Source organism: Lepisma saccharinum, chromosome 2, assembly GCF_977018435.1.
Source record: "Lepisma saccharinum chromosome 2, izLepSacc3.1, whole genome shotgun sequence".
NCBI classification, from domain to species: domain Eukaryota; kingdom Metazoa; phylum Arthropoda; class Insecta; order Zygentoma; family Lepismatidae; genus Lepisma; species Lepisma saccharinum.
The window spans coordinates 2,610,086-2,634,882 of NC_139230.1; the positions used below are offsets into that span (position 1 = coordinate 2,610,086).

General features: G+C 38.9%; 1 protein-coding gene across 3 annotated transcripts in view; it reads left to right on the forward strand.

The window, feature by feature from the left end:
* The window catches only part of CPT2 (Carnitine palmitoyltransferase 2), a 61,997-nt gene that overhangs the window by 17,376 nt on the left and 19,824 nt on the right, over positions 1-24,797 (forward strand). For all 3 annotated transcript variants that reach the window (XM_083116922.1, XM_083116921.1, XM_083116923.1), the window contains 6 exons: positions 6,976-7,120; positions 9,398-9,554; positions 10,976-11,246; positions 16,038-16,234; positions 17,286-17,455; positions 23,754-23,867. In XM_083116922.1, the coding sequence (XP_082973048.1) occupies positions 6,976-7,120; positions 9,398-9,554; positions 10,976-11,246; positions 16,038-16,234; positions 17,286-17,455; positions 23,754-23,867 (1,054 nt within the window). The remainder of the gene's footprint in view (positions 1-6,975; positions 7,121-9,397; positions 9,555-10,975; positions 11,247-16,037; positions 16,235-17,285; positions 17,456-23,753; positions 23,868-24,797) is intronic.

Here is a 24,797-nt window from a genome sequence, read left to right on the forward strand (position 1 = left end):
TGATGGCACTGAAAATCGTGACTAAATAAAAGGTCGTTTCTTCAATAGCAAAACATATGTTTCATCAACAAAAAATGTATTATTCTGTTCAACACAGGTTACTTCAGTCAGAGATGTTCACGGGCGTAATATTATGCCCAACACAGAATAAGCTTGAGTTTGGAATTGGATTACACCTAGGGTGTAATATTACGCCGAACACAGGGAAGGGGTTAATGCATTGTCATCCAGGTTTCCGAAAAAGTGTACTTCGATGTTACGTGCATCATAACTCCCATTTCCCACTTCATATGTTTTCCTAACTGTGCGGATATTTGCCAAAAAAGTGTTCTGTTAGCTGAGTGACTTCTCCCTCTTTTCCTGTCAGCAAATGTGTAGGAAAGGGGGGGGGGGGGTCAATAAATGCCAATTGTTTCAGCCGTGATATACTTGCTCATGAGTGCACATGGGCTGATTACAGGCGAGGTTGGATGTGGACCTCCTCTTCATGTCCTTTGACGTCTAAAATGGATCAACCAGTTCTGGATACATTCTTGAAAATGAATAAAAACTATAGGGCAAGTAAAGAAAAAGTGACCCCCCCTTCCTTTCCAGCTCATTCTCCACCACTGGTGTGCACGGCAATGTGATAATTGCAGAATTCAGGTCCTATTTTTTTTTTTTTTTTTTTTTAATGCTGGTGTCTGCATAGGAAATATTGCCCATATTATTGTCTGTTGCATGGTAAAACGTAAAGCAAGGATCATTTCTTTCTTCACGCTGCTTATAAAAGTTCCGTCTTCAAGAGTTGCGTTATATTTAAAATGCCACCTGTTACTCGAACTTCCAGCCGGTCTGGTTGTTTTTCCACTGCAGCTGGCGCCAGCATTTCATCTAGTGTCTGCAAAGCTCTCGCTAGCCAATAACAGCAATGACTCATCCAGCACGAAGGAAAATGGCATTGTTTTGAATCTTGCAAAGCTGTTGTGATTTGAAGATAATGAAATTCAATCTCCGGAAAGTAAAACAACTTCATGTTCTGCGCATTCTGATAAGCACGACTGTAAATTTTACTTTGCATCCAACACAAGAATAAACTTCCTGAGCACTGAGAGCAGTGTTGGAATAAAATGCACACAAAATAATTGCCATTTTCTTCAGAACCATTCATGTGGGAAAAAAAGTGCTCGATGTAGGAAAAAATACTGAGACCGATTAAGAAAAACATTATTCAAGGGGAAAAACTTTTAGAGGAGCAGGTGTTTGACATCGAGAATACTAAATCCAAAAATAATGATCTCCCATTTTTATATCTGAAAATATGCAGGTTTCATAAAGCTTATTTTGGGTTCATTTTATGCTGATGGGCTTATCGGAACTAAATATACAGTTTAAAGTGAAATCCAATTCCAAACTCAAATGAAGATCGAGTACGAAGCTGTTTAACCTTTAGTCCCCCGCCGTTCCATATGTGGAACAAAAAAAGTATGTCCCTGTCAGCCGTGGTTGCATATATGGAACAAACAGCTTTAGATACAATTATCGAGGGTTTGCCACACTTATATTTGTATATTGAGGTTGAAACACTGACAGTTCGGTTCGGGAACATGTGTTTACGAAAATTCCAAATCCCCCCCCCCCTCCTTTCTCGGAATATGTCACGTGTTTGGGCTCACACTTGACAGACACAATGAATGCTTGGTATTTACGATGTTGTTTTCCTCCAAGCTTCCAACGCTGTGATTTAGTACTGATAAGGCACACATTCCTCTTTGTGTTTAGACCTGGTGATCCAGCCGAAAGTAGTAGCAGGAGGGGGTCAAGGAGAGGCTGGATTGGAAGAGGTTTAGCGGTGTCAGCTTTCTGTCGCCTCTATGTTAGAAATGCAATGAAGCCTGACGACAGCCCGAGGTCAGAAGCCAGAATCATGAGTCTATCCAGAAGTATAGACAAAACCAAGGCTTGCAAAGGCTCCCTCCCCTCCTCTGTTTAGGAAAGGCCTTGCCATAGACGTTCAGAGCAGTGGCTGTGAAAGACCGTGTTTTGTGCTTTCCGATTGTGTGCCCCCTGAGCTGTGTTAAACTTGTGTTGGGTAATTTTTTTGTGATATGTGCTTCTGATTTTTTTCGTTCACACTTGCATCTTGTGTAGCTACTGTGAATCCATTTGTTTCCTGTTGACTCGGCTCTTTGTGGAAATATGTCCGGAAGGAAACGATTATGCGTTAGGGAGATCGATGAGCTTTTATATGATACAGACAATGAATGTGAGAGCATGGGATCAGATGGTGATCAAGATGATGACTTTGATGATGATGTTGATGTGTGGGGGGGGGGGATATCTGATTCTTCTTCGGCTGAAAATGACTCTCCTCTCCCAACAGCATCATCATCGACGTCATCAAGTTCGTCAACCTGGGGCCCACGCACCTCTCATGTTCAGGGTCCAACTCCTTTACCTTTTACTGACCGGCCCGGACCCAAGACCTCAGATTTGACTCCTGATTCTTCACCTTTCGATTCTTTCCACCTATTGTGGATGGATGCTCTTCTCGACATTATTCTGGTAGAATCTAACCGATACTACCAGCAATTTGTCGAGAATAATCCATCCAGGGTAGAACCCCCCATCACCCTTGGAGAATTATTCCTTTTCTTTGCCCTCTGGATCTATTTTGGACATAACAAGCACAACTACATGGACTCTTACTGGCAGACAAATTCCTACCACACACCTTGGGTCCGGCATGTTATGTCACGCAACCGTTTCCGACACATCCTAGCTTTCCTGCACTTTGCCGACAACTCTTCCCCTCCTCAAGACAACACCGATCGACTTGGGAAACTACGACAGGTTCTAGAACATCTGAGACAACGTTACTTCGACTTATATCACCCGACGGAACACATAGCCATTGACGAGGCTATTGTTCTTTACAAGGGAAAGGTGCTTTTCAAGCAATATATCCCAAAGAAGCACAAGCGATTTGGCATAAAGCTGTACTTGCTTTGTGATGCTTTGGGATATACTGTTGATATGTTAGTTTACCTTGGAAAGGACACTGCCAGACAGACTCCAACTGTGACAGCCACCCATGCCCTGGTCATGGAACTAAGTAAGAGAGTACAAGGAATTGGTCATAAACTTTTTATGGACAATTACTTTACCTCTCCCGAACTTTTTGATGATCTCGCAACAAAGGGCACCCAATGTTGCGGAACTGTCAATAAGAATCGGCGTTCCATGCCCACTGACTTGAAAACGGGGAAGACCAAACGTGGTGACCTGGACGTGTATACAAAGGGGGACCTGACAGCTATACGTTGGAAGGACAAACGTGACGTCCGTGTGTTGACAAATTTTCACAAACCCCCCGCACAAGGAAACTTCACTGACGACCACGGCAACCCTTGAAGCCCCAGATCATCCTAGACTACAATAGGAATATGGGTTACATGGATAAGGCAGACAGAATGACGTGTACATACCTGACTGACAGAAGGACGATAAAGTGGACCAATAAACTGTTTTTCTACCTTCTAAACCAAAGCATCCTCAATGCATACATCCTCCTCAGCCAGGTCTCCCGGACTCGCAGACATCGAGACTTCCGGATAGCTTTGTATGAAGAGTTGGTTCGGTGGGGATCTATGGAGCAGGCTGGTCCTTCTAGACCTTTGATTGTTGATCATCCACCTCCCCCTGAGATGGTAAGATTGGAAGTTTCTGGTAGCAAGCATTGGCCTAGAAAGACCAGCAAGTGCATGAGATGCAAAGTGTGCAACAAGAAAAAAGTTTTCCGCCGCACGTTTATTCAGTGCAAGAAGTGTCTTGTTTTTCTGTGCCTTGATCCCTGTTTTGAGAAGTATCACACAGTACAAGAGATGTTGAGTACCTATTTATATAACCCTAATTATTTTGCTGTGTTATATATAACTAACTAGCCCCCGATCATGTCTCTTTTTCGAACGGTTTGCCAAATATTGTAACCCAACATAATATTTTAGTCATTGCATTGTTCCACATAATGAGACTTATTTCACTTTGTATAGCAGCTAGGAACATGAAACAAGTTTCATTATGTTGCGAAAGGTCCATTCTTTGAAAAAAAGCAAAAGTTCGGGTTTTCTCCCCAAAGTAGCTGGAGAAGAGGGGGCAAACTCCACATTTTATGTTTTTTCATTGAAATTCGGGGGATGCAGCCCCCCGCCCGAAACCCCCCCCCCACGTGGTTGGGGCATCCATATTTTACATGGTTGCATGCACTGATGTTCTACCTGAAAAACAAAAGTTATCCGAAGTAGATTGGTCCCATAGTGTCAGAGTTATAACAATTTATGAATAATATGCAAATTCACTGTTTTGAGGGGAAAAAACAGAGTTTTACGTTTTGCCTTATTATTCAAATTGTGTTGCACCCATGAACATGAATCAAGTTTCATTCTGTTGCGAAAGGTCCATTCTTTGTTCCGGTTTTTCCCCAAAGTAGCTGGAGAAGAGGGGGCAAACTCCACATTTTATGTTTTTTCATTGAAATTCAGAGGATGCAGCCCCCACCTGTAACCCCCCTGAGGTTGGGGCATCCAAATTTTACATGGTTGCAAGTACTGATGTTCTACCTGCAAAACAAAAGTTATCCGAAGTAGATTGGTCCCATAGTGTCAGAGTTATAACAATTTTATAAATAATATGCAAATTCGCTATTTTGAGGGGAAAAAACAGTGTTTTACGTTTTGCCTTATTATTCAAATTGTATTGCGCCCACAAACATGAATCAAGTTTCATTCTGTTGCGGAAGGTCCATTCTTTGAAAAAAAAAAAAAAAAAAGCAAAAGTTCCGGTTTTCTCCCCAAAGTAGTTGGAGAAGAGGGGGCAAACTCTTCATTTTTATGTTTTTTTCATTGAAATTCGGGGGATGCAGCCCCCGCCCGTAATGCCCCCGTGGTTGGGGCATCCAAATTTTACATGGTTGCATGCACCGATGTATTACCTGCAAAACAAAAGTTATCCGAAGTAGATTGGTCCCATAGTGCCAGAGTTATTATGATTTTTCTCCATTATGTATACGAATTCAAATTTCGTGCTCAAAGCCTCGGCGACACTGGGCTTACTTTTGTCAGACCGTGTGGCGTACTAAAGGTTAATGTGTCCTAGAATATGCATTGGGTGAAAACAGATTGCAAGTTGCATGTTTCCTTTTACAGGCTGGATTACAATGCGAGTCAAGGAAGAGTTTGGACTGCTCTCTGGAATGGGGGAGGGGGATGAATATGAACTTGGTTGAAGCAAATAAAACATGATTTTTTACGATGTATTTTACACAGCCGAACCATAATGAAATTTACAGTCCCACTTTTGTTTTTGTCTGGTGCCTAGAAAGGTTGTGTTGTTTCTCCCAAGAGATCTTATCTTACCAGTTAATCTTGTAACAGACATTGCTCCAGTAGACCTGTTTAAAATCCAACATTCATTCTGTCCAATTATCTCCTGACTTTTACTGGTGCCAATGTGACTTGTGTCAAGATTCTTCTAGTTTCGCTTGCATTAAACAAGAGATTGTTTTCCTTTCCGTAGATCTCAGTGCAAACCGGTTTCTCATGAACTAGAATTGTAAGAATTTCATGAAAGAGCAACGACTGTGCACAATTAAAAGAAAATAACATTATTTTAAATTCTTTTTTGTGAAAATGTTTTCATGTTCTATTTTCCTTATCACAACATGCGTCCTGTGCATAACAGGTTGTATAACTATGAAGATAAATTGTGTTACCATCTCCTAGGAATCTTTGTGTCCGTTTGAGCTCTGTTTAAGCTGAAAATTGGTGCAAATTCCAATAATGGACCCTTCAAAATAACAACCCTTTTCCTGGGAACTGTGAAAGGTCTTTGTATCGAGAGTTGACTGTAATATGTAGCTGTCATTGTAACAAAAGTGTTGCATAGTTATAGGATTTTTTCTGACAGCTGAGTTCAGGAACTCTGAATGGTATACATTAATGAGCTAAATAAAACTGCTTTCATAGCAGCTTAAAATTTTTTGCACAAGATATTCAGGACGAATTTGAATGTCTCCAAAGGAAATTGTTCTAAAGCCTGATCAACCAAAGAACCAACTTCAAATTCTATGTTTGTCTCTTCCGTCAAAAGACCAGGAGGGTCACATGAACCCATAAACCAATCAGCTTGGTTCAGTTGCCATAGTGAGGAGAAATGCTTGTGGTATTCTGCTTTGCCAAACACATACCTGACAGCAAGATTTTGAAAGAGTTTTCAAAGGCACCCCTAATAAGGCCAAGGCACGGCTGGGTAGCAAGCCAATGGATCTCCTATTCTCTGCCTCTTCCTGAACTGTCAGCAAAGGGTGCATGTTGACCGCAGCTGTTGTGTATGACTGGACAAAAATTAGGCATGTGGGAACACTGCTTTTCCCCCCCTTGAGGTTCTCTTCACATCTTAAGGTGCAAAATATGGGTTTCCTGAAGTTTGTTTTTTGGTCGGTCGGCTTTAGCAAAACTAGTACTAGTTACTCATGGTAGTACTTTTACAAAGAAATCCTTGGTTATTTCTTCTTGCTCTGTGAAAGATAGTGCATCGTGATTATCATTTCTTGCCTGACTTCTCAGTGCAGAACCTTTTTCATTGAAACTTCCATCTCACTCTCAAAACTGAATGATAAAGTATTCTTTTGCAAGTGCAGATTGCAACAAGTCTACATTTTTGTTGACAAAACCTGTAAGGCTCCCCTGCCCAGAGCTCTAACAAATTTTGAAGAATTTACTTTTGTACATATTATTATCACAAACATAAAGTGAAATGGTTTATAAATTTCATATTGGCAGAAATATAATCAATGGGAGCCATAATGTATATTTTGGTTACCTATTGTTTATGAAAATTTGATTTCTTTAGGAACTTTAAAAAAACTCAGCACAATAAAAGATAAACACTATGCCAGCATGTGGTAATGTATGTGTGGTATATTTCTTCCATTCACAGGTTTGCCAAATCTCTAGAAGCCAATGTACTGGAGCCAGAAGTATTCCATATGAATCCTGTAAAAACTGATACACCATTATTTCGTACAGTAACAGGACTTCTGCCATCTCCAGTAAAATGGCATGGGTCATATCTGTTTTTCAAGGTACGTTTTTTGTGTAGACTATCTAGTAATACATGGTTACTAATACATGGTATCTTCTTTATGTTTACTAACAAATTGCAGTTCGAAATATATAGTTTATATTTTGTTTCATTCCATCATCAGATCTCTAAATTCTTGATGTGCCACGATTGATATTTCAAACTATGTAGGTGTGAGGCAAGTTGATTCTTCATTGTGAGACTTTGATTTGTTGATATTTAAAAAGAAATAAATGGAAAACTTATTCTTTAGACATAACTTTAATCTATACATTTCTTTTACGGAGTATTTTCCTAGAATTTCTCCCTTTTTCAAGTATCCTTGTGTAACTGCCTTTGGTTTTTTTTTGTTCAACTGCAGGGTGCCTATAGAATACACCCCCCACCCCCAGAAGTGTCTTGGGTAATTCACGTCTGTCGTAGAAATTACCCGTGTACAAGGAGTGTCCATTTTCTAGTTTTTTTTTCCATGAGGTGCAGAGCTACTTCACTTGAGTACCCCTAGCCAAGCATCATATACAGTGCGTCCAATTCCTTGCGAGGCTGAGAGATCGGGAGAAGTCCAGTAACGTCCCACTTATTTTTATGGACATATCTGTAGCATGCAGATATTTATATTAATATTGCAAAACAAGCACTAACCTGTGTTATAGGAGTTGTTCAAAGTGATGTCCACCTACATTCACACATTCCTGGCATTGTTTGATGAAATTTTGATTCACATGCAAAAGTTCTTCTTCCGTAATTCTTCTCGACTTACGTTGTCAGGGAGCCGTAATTCTTGCACTATAGAGACTCTGTACAGTTTTAATTATAATAGCTTAGTGGCTGTATGTGCTGATGATTTTGACACACTCCTGTGAAAGACAGCGTAGAGGTTTGTTTGGAGAGCGTTCTAACACTGCCCCAATTTCGTTGAGTTTTTCTTTGGTCAGAATCCGTTGTTTTTGCTTAGGGGTTTTAAAATTTAATGATCCAGTTTCTCGTAATGTAAGGACAAGACGTCTAATCGTCTCTCTACCTGGAGGTGAAACGCCAGGCAATTTCTGTGCAAATTGCCTACACACGTCTCGACACTAGTCTGTTTTCACGTGTCATACACAATTTTTTTTTTCTAATGTGAACTTTGCAGCTGGCATTTCAATCGCCTCACTTACACACAACACACACACACTGCAATTACACAAAGAAATAGCATGCCAAGTAAAAAAAAAACACACTCTTTCACATAGTACGAAATTAACACGCTCTTGGTTCAAGGTCTGTTCCTCACTCCATTCGCAGCTCTGTCCAGGGCACCTAATCATGAAGGAAAGAACAACTCAAGCTCGGAGCTTTCAGATTGCAAACAATGCTCACGAAAACTATTGACTTTTAATGGTTTAGTCTGCAACATAATCTTGATACAGTGTTGCACATTTGAAACTTCAAACAATTCCAAGCGAAGCAAAACGCTTTTGAGGGTAAACTTAAGCGGGATGTTACTGATCGAAAATGTCGGCATCTCCGCTAGCACTGCTCGCCACACTTCTCCCAATTTCTCGGCCTCGAAAGGAATTGGATGCATGGTAAAAGGCCATTGAGTTCTGAGGAGAATAGGATGCTTCACCACCGTGTGTGAAATACTTTCTTTTTCTGTACTTATGGTAGTCGTAGATGAACAGAGGACAGACATTCCCAAAATATTAATGTTCCCTATTTATCTCCTGGAATATACTGCAGGCTGCTGTTGTTGTTGCGTTATTTTATGTTATTGCCACTTGTTGCAATCATTGCTATCCTTACTGTACATGCACTTTTTCTATTTTTATGTACACATTTAGTTTGGAAGGGAATAATGTATATGTGTTTGTGTGTGGTGGCACGATAGGGTTATGGAAGCTTATCTGTTTACAGTGAAGCATATTGGACCTCTCCAATGGCATAGTGGTAATGTCGTCTCCTTGTAATAAAGGGGTCCTGGGTTTGATACCTGGTGGAATGGTTCGAATTCCACATTAAACTGTAGGTCCAGTCCCAAGTAGCCTATCTGTGCATACAGTGGACTTAAACAACTAATCAAATCAAATATATTGGGTATTATTGGAGATGTGGGTGGAGAGGGAGAATCTCATGTTTATCAAAATATCAGAGATTTTTGAAAGGCATCAATGTGTAGAGTAAAAACTGTCAAACTTAAGTATTTCTTAAAAGTATCTGCTTGTCCTTTATATCCATAACATCTTAAGCCATATGGACAATATAATGTTAATTTTGTATTTAAATTCTCTTATTCCAGGCATTTCCCCTTGACATGTCACAATACCCAAATCTTTTTAATTCCACAAGAATTCCAGGTGTAGATAAGGACCAAATAGTTCAGGATAAGTCTGGGAGACACGTCCTTATCATCAAGAAAGGAAATTTTTACACTTTCGATGTTATGGATCAGAGTGGTAAGTGTTTTCCCCCATTTACATAAATGGGGTTTCTAATATTTTATTAATGTTCTCCATGACATGATTTGATGTCATCTCCATGTTGCCATATGTGCCACAGTGGAAATCTATAAGCATTGCCTCATCTTGAGAGCCACGGTGGTCTTTTGGTAGGCCACGTGGGAGACCCAGGTTTGATTCCCAGAGTGGGTGAGCTAAGGTTAGAATTTTTCCGACCTTGTCCTTGCATAAAACAGCTCTGGGGGCTCACCCAGCCACAAATCAATGGCTACCTGGGGAGTAAAGGTGGCTGGAGCATTGTACTTTACCTTTACCTTGCCTCATCTTGTCTCTTTCTGCATTGTCCTAGTTAAAATGACCAGTTTTGAACCTTTCTCTTCCCCTCCAAATCTTCACTGAATTAATGGGAACAAAAGGAAGGTGCCCATCTGGGTCCCCCATACTCCTGTCCAGTCACGGAAGCGAAAGAGGGTTAGTATCTCAGAAGTAGCACCTTGTTGTTGGTGGTTTCCTACATCCTGGTGTAGGAGAGAGAAATCATGTCACAATCTGCGTGTAAAAAGGAGCTTGTCTCTACTTGAAAACTCTCGTGCATGTCTGCAGAGGTAATTCCACTGAGGCTAAATGGGGCTAACCTTTGGTAAAGTCCCACGAGGATCTGACTCGGAACCTCGGTTTATCAGGCAGATTGTGTGGTACAAATTAATTTTTAGTGTGAACAATTCAGCAGTATGATGCAAATATTATGTCTGTAAAGTTTTAGTTTTCGTACTGTTCTTAATATCTCATATTGCAAAGAAAATCTTGTTAAAGTGAGATATCATAGATTGGGGAAATGTTTAGTATTTGTATTTCCTTTTTTTTTACTTAATTTGATCCTCACTGAATGGCTGGAGAGTAATTAATGACTAATAACATTAGCTTCCATTTATGTATACTAAGCCTCTTCATACTACACAGTGAGCCTAAAAGAAATAGACAGATTAAATGCTGTATGCATTTAGTACTGTTATATAGAGAAAGTCTTAAAGTTTATGACATCCATCTTTTTGTTGGTATTCGTGACGTCAGCATCACATGAGCACCCTTGACATCAGTCGAGCAATATGGCCAACATGCTGAGACGTGTTTGGGAAGAACTGGACTATCGCATTGATATCTATCATGTTACAAAAGTTCACACATAGAACGTTTGTAACTTAGTCACGTAAACTTCAGAACATACTCTTCCAACCATGTAAGTATTTCAGCCATGTTATTAAAACTCTTGTTTCTGTAAAATTTGGAAACTGTCTTATTTCTTTTAGGCTCACCCAGTACTGTTAGAGAAAAAATTTTTGTTGCGTTTGTAAGTACTGTTGTTATTTTGTTTTAGGGGACATAATCTGATGCTGTTTGTTTACTCTTATGCTTTTTAGGCAATATACTTCCTCCATCAGATATTCTAGCATGTATGAATTATATTGCAAATGATCCTACTCCCCAGCCATCGCACCCTTTGGGTGTCTTAACAACAGAGGAAAGAAACACCTGGGCATCTGCAAGGAAGCACCTGGAAGGTCTTGGCAATGCTGAGGCTTTGCAAAAGATTGACAGTGCTTTGTTTAATCTGACTCTGGATGATGCAACACCAGGTACTGATCCAGAAAAGCTTATCCGCAATTTTCTTCATGGCGATGGAATCAACAGGTACTTTGTATTCTGGGCATAATAAACGAACTGCAAGATAGCAAACCATCTGGCATGATTAAAGGGTCACCCTTTATTTTATGTTTTGTCTGTTTGAAACAAGAAAAATACATGTACAGCAGTCAGGTCACAAGAAGATCCCCAAACGAGGGGAGATGGGGTGCAGGGGTAAAGGGAAGGACCAGTTCATTTGCAGATTTTAGGGATAGCAGAAAGTCTTCCGCTGCATTCTAGTCCTTTTGGAAGTGAGTAGGAGTTGATTCGCGTCAATCACACAGAGTGTGTGTCTGAAGCAACAGGTTGCTGCTTGTTTTTAGGGTCCAGAATACTTTTGTATTGCCTATCGTGTTCATTATTGAGACTGTATTTCAAAGAATTCAAAAAGAATATACGGCAACGACTTTACGGTTACCAGATGACAAACTTTAAAAAAGAGGACATTTTTAAATTGCAAAAAGTTGTTAACTTTTGATGAAGAACACACTTTTTGTGCTTACTGGTGTTTTGGTGAGCTTATATATCACACACCCCTGTAAAATAATTTCACACCGTTTTCGTATAACTAATAATATACCTCATTATAGGCAAATGCCTGAATATCCTAATATTTATTCACTATACCCGTAATGTTGTAAGGTTGTGAAACTTGGTCTCTTACTTCAAAAGAATAACATAAATTGACATTCTGCCTTGGAGTTGTTTCTTCCAGGCCTAAAGTCAGGAAACCATTTTTGTAAGTGTTCACTAAAACACATTTGCGTTTCGGCATAGTTCAGAACGCTGATCAACACACCTTCACTTCTTCACTGCCATGTAACAACTAAGAGTACAGCAGTTAAAAATTACTGTTTATTTCTGAATTCTGAAGTTGTGAAACTCAAATCAAAGTCAGCTGCATATTCTTTCCTATTGTTAGAAACCTGTGGCTCACCACGAGCCATTGTAGATTTCACAAATGCTTTGAAATCAAAACTCCATGCAGTGCAGCAGTGACAACAGAACGTCCAAGAATTTTTCTTTTTTGGAAGAAAAGTTTCTTGTTTTTGCACTTGCAATTGAGAGTGTTGTATTTCCTTACTTTCAAAAAATTGAAGACTGAAACAATATTAATGATCTTGAAGTTAAGCAGTTGTCTATTCCCAAGAAGAGAGGATATTTCCAAATTTTCCTGAAAACCTGTCCGGACCATATTTAGGAACTGAAAAAGAGGATTTGTCCAGGGAAAAGAGGACATCTGGTAATCCTGAATGACTTGCGTCACTGCTCCGGTTACAGCAAGCCCACATGTGTTTCTCACTCAGGGTGCACTCCCCCAACCCTAATATTGGAGTCGCTACATCACTTCACTTCTGTCGGTGATCTTCTCCTGAGCGGTCAGCTGTAGCTATGCTTTTTTATTTGTGGGCCTCCCCGATGGCGCAGTGGTAGCGTTGTTGCCTTGTAATCAAGGGGTCCCAGGTTCGATACCCGGTGGAGGAACATGCCATAGTGGTTCAGGTTCCACTTTAAACTGTAGGCCCAGTCCCGATTAGCCTTACTGTGCAGAAAGTGGACTTAAAACAACAATTCAAGCTATTCAAGCTTTTTTATTTGTTTCTATTGCAGCTTGCTTTTTGTGCAGCAGTGAGGATCGTCAATCAATAATGAAATCCTTTGCACTAGCACAATTGTTTAATAGTCTACAGAACATGGAGGACTAAATTAGTTGCATTATGATCTAAGGAACTGATTTATATTATTTCATACAGATTACAGGGTTCCCACATAAACTAGATATATTTTTCCTGGGTTTTCCAGAATCCTCATTGTCTTCCAGAGTACTTAATATGCAGTTTATTACTATTTTAAATTTTAGCCTTCCTGCACATAAAGTGGACTTAAGACACCAACTCACCAACTATTTTAAATTTATTTTACAATAGCCATGCCATCTCACATCTTTCATTATAATAAGGGATGGGACAGATTAATCAGTACTCTTATTAGTATTGGCTGATATCAATGTTTTAGTTTATCAATAAAATAAGTAATACTTTTACAGATCCGATATGTATATAAAAACCTATAATTTAGTGCAAACTCCCACCATTTTTTTTTTTTTTTAAGAACAGAAATACACTGCTGTTTGTGAAAATTGCAACACCAAGAAGGAAACGTATGATTGAAATGAACTTTATACCACAGATTAGGTACATGCCAATACACAAATGATTAGAGTTACAGACCTGTATATGATCTCTGACCTTGAGAATTCAGTATGGTGTGAAGCCCCCATGTGCTGCAAACAGAGCCTCTACACGTTGTGGCATGGAATCAAGGAGGGCCTGGATATGTTCCTGGGGAATCTCCCTCCACGTGGTTTGTATGCGAGTCCACAAAGCATCAACAGTGGTTGCTGGAGGGCCATGACGAACAAGTTGCCGACCAACCATATCCCGGACATGTTCGATGGGTGACATGTCAGGCGAACGTGCAGACCAGTGAAGCAGTGGTAACTGTCGTTCTTCGAAGACGGCTTGCGCATTCCTCGCCACATGTGGCAAGCATTGACCTGCTGAAATATGGCATGTGGAGTTGCCTGAAGGAGGGGCAGTACCTCGGGCTCTAAAACCTCCCTGACGTAGTGGTTGCTGTTCAGATTGCCTTCAATACGTAGAAGGGGAGATGGCATGTTGTGTCCAATGGCGCCCCAAACCATCACACTTGGCGTTTGTCCGCTATGCCTCTCAACAATGCATGTTGCCAGATTGCCTTCACGTAGGCGCCCAAAAGTCAACCTCACTTCCACATAGTGCACCCTGGACTAAAGACTAACGAGGCTCTGGCGACTGGCACTATGGCCAGTATAATTTTGTGTGTGTTGTCCTGTTTTTTGTCCTTGTGTGTGCTGAGTGCCCGTTTACAGCCTCAGCTTTTAACAGAAGTCAGAACATTTTAAGATTTTTAGTTATGCAACGCTAGAGTTGTTATTTATAATGGTAAGGGGCTGGCCCCCGTATAATGTGACGGGAGCAAAATAGCCTAAGTGCTGACGCTCCCAAAATTTTATATTCAAATTCAGATTGCGTTCACCACGGTAGCATCTAACACCTATGCGGCCATCACTGTAGGGCAAGTTTAAGCGGGACTCGTCCGAAAACACTACATTTTGCTACTTAGCATGCCAGCGATGCCATTCACGTGCCCATTGCAGTCTGAGGCATTTGTGGTTTCTGGACAATGGAAGCTGACGCAATGGCATGCGTGCCACCAGCCCAACCCGCAGCAGACATCGTCGTACCGTCGACGCAGACAGGTCCACAACCATTGTAGTGCTCCAGCGTCGAGCCAACACTGTGGACGAAGCTGTACGGTCCGTTACAGCCATGCGGACAAGATGGCGGTCATCCCGTGCTGTGGTCACATTGCATGGTCCAGTACCTGCTCGTCGCTGTGTACGACCCTCTTCTATCCACTGGCTCCACACACGCATTACTGTCATAGCAGCATGCCCTGTACGAGCCGAAATGTCATGGTATGACAAACCCGCTTCCCAGAGACCGCTCATTCTGCCCCGTTCGAACACACTCACATGCTGATATTGCACCCTTTGACGTCGACGAGGCACACCAGCACTTGCTTTCACGTTTCCACTTCGTTTGACGGCTCTTCACTGACTGAGCTTGGCATAACACTGACCTTTCTGGTCACACAAGAGAGGGCGCTGCTGGACCTACATGCACGCCATCTCTCTGCAATCCTAATCACTTATTGCTGGTACACTGTTCTACACATCCTCTGAGTTTGGATTCATTTGGGCCATTATTTCTGGGTGTTGCAATTTTCACAGACAGCAGTGTATATAATTCATATGTCATGGTTTTGTAAAGTAATTGTCCAAATATGTAGTTCTTTTTCAAAGTTGCTTTGAAAAATAATCCATTGCAATAACTTAATTACATGCCTTAATTAAGGAGGTCATGTTCTAGGAGCATTTCCAATTTTATATCAGATTGTTAGAATATCAGTATTAATACTTCATCTCTCAGGTCTCACTTGTGAGTGTTTTGAAATGGATGGTTGGTAGGTAATGCAACACCTATTCAAACTCAGTTCATGTGTGCATTATGCTATCCTCTCACTCATAGAATCATACAAGGAACAGAGTGAGAGAGAGAGTGGAAATTGAATAGTTGCCCAGCACAATGACTAGACTCTCCATTGTTGTGCAACATTGTTTCACAATGTTCTTGTAAAATCTGTAGAGTAAGGAACTCTTACTTCATTAATATTCATTATCTTATGAACTTGTAGAAATAAATTATGACCAACAATTTGTTAAAACAAAATATTCTTCTCATTGTATTAGGAATATATAAGAGAATTATAAAATATTTCCTAATGCATTACTGCAGAATTGATGAAATTTATTTTCAAGAGTTTATGATCATTGTAATGTTCTTCATGTTTTGTGTTGTTCTTTCACATTCTTCTACTTTTAGTCAGTCAGTGGTGTATTCTCCAATGTTATCTGGTGTTCTGCCCATAAACCAACTTTTTGTTACATATAGAAATTGCCAGAAATGTTTAAGTTGTCGGACTTCTGTTTTAGTTTTACTTGCATGCCTGCATTGGTGTGTTATTTCTATTATATCAAATTAATATGTAATAAATATGTGCAATAAATACAAATTGTTGAGGTAAACTATGTCAAATTTTTAGAATTCGCCACTGTTTTTAGTAATTTTTTGATAGAGTGAAATATGTAGTTGAAAAATATGCCTTAAATTATAATATAATACTAATTTACAGATGGTTTGACAAATCGTTCTCCTTAATTTTTGCCAAGGATGGTTGGTCAGGTATCAACTTTGAACATGCTTGGGGTGATGGAGTTGCTGTTCTTCGTTATTTTAAGGATATATATGATGACAGCTCACGCACGCCTAGGATTCACCCAGATACAAAACCATCGAACTGTTCTCCAGAAAATCTTGTAAGAAGACTTGGTGAGTCAATAACAGTAATATACAATACACAAAATTACCAAAAATTGTATTAAAATGGGAAGTGAGGTTCACTAATTATGAAAGTTTGCCATTGTGCAAACTGTGCTATCACTGAATGCAAATTGCGGCAATATGTTTATTACTTAATGTATTTTTTAATTGTGTAAGGTAAAATTTGTTTCAATAAGATTTTTTCTCTCTTTTGCAGAGATACAAAGCACTAAAAACAGTATATGCAAAATCCATTGTGTTTTCTCTTTGTTTTGCTTGTATTTTGGCCCAAAAATATATGTTGTTATGTGCATGGTAAACAGGTTTGTTGTATTGAAGCAATAAGCCAGATATGCTTTGTAGGAAAAGCGTTTTTAAGAATTTGTAAATTATAAATGAGCTTTTCTCAGTGTGCAAGGGGAAATGTAATTGTTGATTTGTACAAAGACTGTAGTAATGTTACAGTTGATTATACATGATTTTCTCACTGTGGAAGGGGGAGAACAAAGATTTGTACATTCTTGAGCTGAGTGTCAAGTGAAGAAATTAATTCGTGTTTTTGGAAGAAAAAATGGTGTCACTGTTCAACATATCAGGGCATTATATATGTAATTGGCTTTCAAAAATAGTGGCTTTATGTAATTGTGAGAATCGAATGTGTTGACACAAGATTGCAGTTGACTGCATTCCTGTCACTTTCTACAATTATTCTTGATTCACAGACTTTTGTATTTTTTTTTTACATCCTGATCTCTGTACCCAGTCTCTCGTATGTATATGCATTTTGTTCCATTTTTTTACATTTCGCTTGATACATGCCTGGACTATCAAGACATACACTGAAAATTCTTAAAATCGTGTAAAATATTTGTTGGGCTTTATAGGCTGTACATTATTTAATAGCATCTTTTAAATTATGAAACTGGTGGGTACTCCAGATTATTCACCTTTAATTGCACATTAAATCTAGAGAACCACAGGAGAATGTCAACATCAGTAATAGCATATGCATGATAATATTGCTGATGCTTATTTTAACATTTATTATTTCCTTTAACAGAATTCAAATTGGATGATAAAATGAAAGAATTGATTGAGAATGCCAAAAGGAAGTATGATGAGGTCTGCAGTTCCCTTAATGTACATACTTTGGAATCAAACATATTAGGAAAAAAGATTTGCAAAGAGTGCAACGTGAGCCCAGATGCAGTGATGCAGTTGGGATTTCAGGTGAGAATTTTCAGCAGGATGTCAACAAAGGTCTGCTAAGGTAAGCCTTGGTATCTGGGCCCTTAAAAATTTAACAAAACTGATATTTTCACTAATTTATCTTATTCTTTCCATCAGAATAAAGATTGGTTTCGTTTGACATTTTCATTTGATTTTTGATTTGAATTAAAAAATTTTGGGTGCATAAGCACTGAACACTATACGGGGTCCAGCCCCTTATCATAACAAAAATGAAAGCGTGTCTGAAAATTAAAATTTCCTTACCTTGGTTAAAAGCTGAGGCTAAAAAGAGTGCTCAGCGCAAATAAAGATAAAATACAGGACGACACAGAATTATACTGGCCATAGGGTCAGTTGCCAGAGCCTCGTTAGTCTGCAGTCCAGGGTGTACTACGAGGAAGTGAGGTTGACTATTGGGTGCACTGTGTGGAAGGAGCACCCCTTACACCCCTTGACATTTTCATGTTTACAACATTGAGCAATGTATAACAAAGTGCAAGGTTAGTCCGGAAGGATGAAGAGGGACAGAATTCACTTTCATGAAAATTGTAATTTCCACCTAAGATGATCAGACATTTAGTATCAAGCACCCTTGGTAAATGTTAGTAGTTAAATGTATTTTTATGCATAGTAGATGAGAAGATATTGAAATATTCCTTACACACATGAAAGAAGTCTGTAACCAGAGCAGACAGACATGTACATCATGGGGGAGAGTTTGATGGAGGTAAAACTTCCCCTCTGGCAGGGTTTTCTTGCAAAGAATCATAGGTTATTATAATCATTGATTACAGTATCATAGCATAACTGTATAATCCTGTATGTTTGTGAATTTCACAAGAAAAAGAAAGGGGTGATTTTTGATCCACCCTAACATGTACTTCATTATGTTTTGGATGACCTTATTACAGTAGACAGTGTGTGAAATTTATTTTTTTCTTTAATATATTTTTACACTGTGCTTTAGCAGTGATTCATGAAAATAAATTAACATAGCACTCATTCATTTACAGGGTGGCGACAGACCTGGAAAACCTGGAAAACCGGGAAAAGTCAGGGAATTTGAGGTGTCAAAAAAAGTCAGGGAAATGTCAGGGAATATTGTCTTTATTTACTTCGAACACTCTTTTTACGAAAATTGTTATAACTCGGGCACTATGGGAGCAATCTACTTCGGATAACTTTTGTTTTGCAGCTAAAAGATCAGCGCATGACACCGTGTACAATTTAGAACACCGGACCGAGGAAGGGGGCTGGGGGGAACGTCCCCCAAATTTCAATGGAAAAAACGTAAAAATCTGGAGTTTGCCCCCTCTTCTCCCGCTATTTTCTGGAGAAGGCGCAAACTTTAGTATTCTTTTCAAAGAATGGACATTTCTCAAGAGAATGAAACATGTTTCATGTTCTTGGGTGCCATAGAAGTTGAATAATAAGCCAAAATGTCATTTTTTCTTTAACGAAAAATAGGTAATTTGCATTTTTGGAGGAAAATTGTTATAACTCGGACACTATGGGAGCAATCTACTTCGGATAAGTTTTGTTTTGCAGCTAAAACATCAGCGCATGCAACCGTGTACAATTCACAACGCCGAACCGAGGAAGGGGGTATGAGGGGCGCGACCCCCGAATTTCAATGAAAAACAAAAATCTGGAGTTTGCCCCCTCTTCTCCCGCTATTTGGGAAGAAGGCGCGAACTTTAGTATTCTTTTTAAAGAATGGACATTTCTCAAGATAATGAAACATGTTTCATGTTCTAGGGTGTCATACAAGTTGAATAATAAGCTAAAATGTGATTTCTTGTTTTGTTTTTTTTACGAAAAATAAGGTAATTAGCATTTTTGGAGGAAAATTGTTATAACTCGGGCACTATGGGAGCAATCTACTTCGGATAAGTTTTGTTTTTCAGCTAAAACATCATAGCATGCAACCGTGTACAATTAAGATCGCCAAACCGAGGAAGGGGGGTTTGGGGGCGTGACCACCGAATTTCAATGAAAAAAAAACAAAAATCTGGAGTTTGCCCCCCTCTTCTCTCGCTATTTTCGGGAGAAGGTGCAAACCTTAGTATTCTCTTCAAAGAATGGACGATTCCAAAGAGATTGAAACTTGTTTCATGTTCCTGGGTGCCATACAAGTTGAATAATGAGCCAAAATGTGAAACTATTCGGAAATGTGTCATGGATATGTTGCGGAGAGGGGGGGGGGGAGGTTGATCATCAATATGAATTTCCCAGGCTTGCTCCAGACCTGTGTCAGAGTTTCAACCCAAACAGAAGAGTATGAGGGTCCAAAAAGCACATTCATGTCGTAATCTGCACCATGATACCATATGGTTTCATCGGGTCAGAACAACCTGACTCTGATGATACCATATAATATCATCGAGGGAGTAAAGGTTAAGCCTCTAAATATTACGTTGAAAATGCATTGAATTATCATTTTTTCTTGTCCGTATGGGAGAGTAGTAAGGAGACAGAACTGTCAACAGATGGAGGGGATGGGAGTGGGTGGCACCGTCCGATAGTTGTCGGATGTCGTAGTAAGGCATTTTGTTGGGCAAACTGAAGGAACATGGAAACAAATAGGTTCCATTGATACATATGATTTTTGTCGAATATCGCCACCCGACAAAGTATCTCACTACAACATGTGACAGAAATTGCATGCATGGGACTCTTATGATTTAGGTTCGATGTCTTCGCACTGCAACATCCAACAAAAACCGTATGCATAAACAAGAAGAGCTTTAGACTGCAAATATGCTGCTGGAATTGTATTACTCTTCTGGCTCACTTCACCTCATTTAATGTATCAGTGCTTACAAAGGTTTTCTTTCATCGTCCTGACGTATTAGTGGTTTCGCACAAGTTAACATACGTTTACAATCACATTGCACTATTCTTAGATATCAAGAAGACAAGAAGAATCCAACATAACTGGATATATATTGAATACTATCACGAGAAAGTGAAACATAAATCTGCATTGGTGAACGTTATAAAAATTGGCAAGTGCACACTCCCAACCTCAAATTTACTGCAACACTAGTATTGCAATGAAATTAACACCATTCTCTGTCCTGTTTGTTTAAACTCGTGAGAGATGGTCATTAATCTCTCACTGAGTAACGTTAATGTCCAATATTATGAAATAAAATACTAATAATAAATACGTAAATATTTTAATATCATATTTACTCGAATCATTCAATCATAAAAGCAAATCACTTTCTTCAAGAATTGACTTTTTTCTGCCAGCCCTGCTAAATTTTCACTTTCCATCTACTGATTTATACGAGGGGTGGCCAGAAAGTAATTTCCGATTGATTTTTCGCAAACGCCAAAACCGTGAAAAATGGTAGTTGCTGCGAAGTTATGTTTAGGAATGTGCAGTGATGTCTGGATACATTTTTCGCCCTTTCTAAATATGAAAATAATGCGAATTTGTCATAAAATGTGAATTTGGCGTTATTAGCGATTTTTTTTAAAGAAATGACCTAAAACAACAAAAATTTTCATGAAATCCAACATTCTTGTCTTTTCTAGGCCTGTTTGTGTACATAGAACATGCAAGTTTTCCAACATTTTACTCAAGAGTAAACTATAGAGTTATACGTACATGGAATAATTCCGACAGCCACATTAAATCCTGTATTTCCCAGGATTTTTTCAACTTCTATCAAAACCATTTGCATCACAGAGAAAAGTGGCAGGGTTCTAACAGGAGATCGAGTGCGTATCTACTGTCACACGGGATCCACATCCTCGTATTTGTCGTACGAGATATGTTTTGAATTACGAAGCTAAGTGCGCTCCATCGGCATTTGTCAAGCGAGTAATAATGGAGCTCAGTCGTTAGGGCGTCTGACTACTATGCAAGAGACCCGGGGTCGATCCCCTGCAGGGGAGAACCGGGATGTTTTCCGCCTATTCAAACTGCTCCGGCACCAACCCAGCATCATATGAAGCTGGTACCTTGAGGAAACTTTGTGGGATAAAGGTAGCCAGGAGCATGGTGCTTATCAATCACCCCCACCTTTAGCCATGATCAAGAAAGTGTGGGGCCCTAATTCCACACCCTTATACACCTTCATGAAAAAGTCCAGGGGAGCACTTTACTTTTACTTCCTCAAAAATCTGTTCCAACATATCAAACTGTCACGAAAATACGTAGACCATGTGATCTACAATTTAAAATAATAGTTTAAAAGCACAATGGAGTATTAAGTTTCGGTATATTTGGCAGATAAATGTTCTAAAACAAAAAAGCGAATTTTGGGAAACTTAATACTGACAAGTCAAAAAAAGATAATGCCAATTTTTTGGTGCCATTATATATCGGTATCAGTCACGTGAGATTGATTGATTTTAGTTTTTTGGGTGCGTCGCCACTTATGGTTATTATGCACCCTTCAGTATATATGGGGGAAATTCCATTATCTAAAATCCTTACTTTAAAATTTAAAAAAGGGGTATTTAAAATAACTTTCCCAAAAGAACTCTCACGAAGAGGCGTAAGTCATGTGACTTACAATTTGAAACAGTAGTTTAAAAACACCATGAAGAAATAATTTCAGATATTTGCCAGAAAATGCGCTAAAATGAAAATGTGAATTTTGAGAAAAATAACACCGTATAGTAAAAAATAAAAAATAAGAAAATACACCAATTTGAAAACAAATAACAAAATATCAAGGTCCCTACCGATTAGGCATAAATAAAACATGAATATCAGTTGTAATTTATTGCATTAGTAAGAGTGAGCCTTAACCTAATTTTCGGCATAATCACCACCGTTGTTCTAGCATTTGTCGTAGCATGGCACTAGATTTTGTATGCCCATGGTATATGTGTCGGACAGCAAAGACTGGAACTATCTCTACCGCAGTGTTGCCCTGCCAGAATCCTCTTCAGTTAAACAAAGAGATGAAAGTCGGTACATTCAAGGCCAGGGCTGTACAGGGAGTGGTCCAAGATCTCTCACCTGAAGTGATGCAAAGGGCCTGTGTGTACTCAGCTGTACAGGGTTGTGCACAGTCGATTGGCCTTCCGTGAATTGTCTGCACCATCGTCTGACCATACACGACGTCCGGTCTGCACACCTCACACAATTGCTGGTCGCTCTGTGCCAAATTCTGAGTGTACCTTGTAGGCTAGGCTCGGTGGGAGACTGTATGACGGCTGCATTGCAACTGTACCAGATTACTGCTACATGCCACTTCTTCCTGCCTGCATGAGTGTGTGTCTATCTCTGACCACCAGTGCTGCGTATAGGCACCAATGCAGCTTTTTTCAGGATGCCCCTCGTATATGAACTTTCAGAAGCTTTTATTATTAGAGTGTTCCTGTTTTAATGTATGGTTAGCTAAATCAGGTACCTATACAATGCAATTCTATAAATTCTTTGCGTTAAATTTCTAATACCTACATACCCTTTTCGACAGCATTAATGGTATAACTGCATCTTGTCAGTTTCACAGTACTTCACTTGGATATACTGTACTGAAGCAGAAATCCCATTGATAATGTAAGGAAATATGACACTTTATTTTGTTCGATTCAATTGTTTCACTTATATGCAAGAGTTAAGTTGTTTGCTTTACAGAGAAGAGAGCTTGATGCATTGAAAAATGAGTCCGCACTCGTGGTTCTTGCAAGCAGAGGGTCCCAAACCTCAGTGGAAATATCAATATATAATACCGAGAATGTATAAGGAAACTGATCATTTACAAATTGTATTTATTAATCAATCACTCTTCGCTCTTATTTTTTTAAGTCGTAACTTTAAAAATAATCAAGTATTTTATTTTAAACTTACTGCGTATGACAAAATTCCGTAATCCTTCCCTAGCTTGTGAATTGTAATAATTTTCCAAATTCACTCTTTTGCAGTTTGAATTCAAATCATAGAGAATAGAGAAATTGAGTCAATTTCATAGAAAATAATATTGGTACTTAACAAATCTATACCTGGATCTGTATGAGTTTATTATTTCCATTTGCAAAAACATCGATTTAGTTTAGTTTGTAATTGTCAGGGAAAAATGTAAATTTTGTCCTGGAAAACCTGGAAAAGTCAGGGAATTTCATTTCTGCTTGTTTGTAGCCACCCTGATTTATTATGAGGGTTAACTTCTGATGTGAAATTGAAATGAGAATTTTATTTATTATAATTTTAGATTTAGGTTTAAAAAATGCAGGTTCTGCTGTTTATGATACTTTAATCTTGAAAAACAATAATAGTGTAGGTGTGCTTGTTTGCATGTTGGCCCTTCATTTTATTTAATTTTCCTTGTAGGTAGCAATCCATAAACAATTGGGAAAACAAGTTGCTACATATGAGTCGTGTAGCACAGCTGGCTTCCTGCATGGCAGAACAGAAACAATGAGGCCATGCACCATGGCTACAAAGGTAGGCAAATCGAGGATTTACTGTTAACTTTATACTTACATTCAGTGCTGTGTAATGTAGAGAATTGTTTATTGCTGTTATTTTAGTCTCATCTGCTCCTTTATTTCCATTGTTCGCCAGTTTTAATTATCATACTTTTGACAAGATGTTCAGTTGTGGCTATTTCCATTTCTTCATGACCTGTTTCTCCTGTATTACAGGAATAGTGAGAGAGATATGAACCTTGCTGCTATCATCATGCATCAGGTTAAAAAATAAGAACACATGAGAAAGAACTTTCACTTGTTGGTTAATAAAAAATCTCAATCATTGAATTATTGTAACAGCTTCCATTTTAAAAAAAAAACTCTGAGCTCTTTTTTTTTGAGTGTCGAAATAACTAGATGTAGTTGATTGTTACTTATTTGGGAGCTTTATGAAGCATAAATCTGAAATTTTATCCTACCTTTTTCGAAAATTAAACCTTTGTTTTGACACATTTTGTTTAGTAAGTATGAGATGTTTACTCAAAACAAATTTATTGCAGTGATAGTTTAGAGCAGGGATATCCAAACTATTGATTGCAAGTTACCGGTAGCTCAGAGAGATAATTTCAGTGGCTACAAAATACGAATGCTGGCTGTGATGTCATCAAAATCATGTCTTCATGTTGCTTACATCCCAAGCATTAGAGATGGACAGCCTGATGAATATTTAGAGAAACAATATGAACTATAACCTTCCAATACACTAGAGTAATTCTCAGTCTCGCATGAAACTAAACCTTGATATTTGTAATCACTTGTGTATCAATTAGAATAATGAATTTTATCAAAATTTGCAGGAAAGCTGAAAAGAAAGTGACCTTTGGAGTTGCAGCTCTTGTGTCATCTGAACTTGAGTTAATAGATGCAAAATAAGAACCGTAATAATTGGATGTTGTCTAAAAAA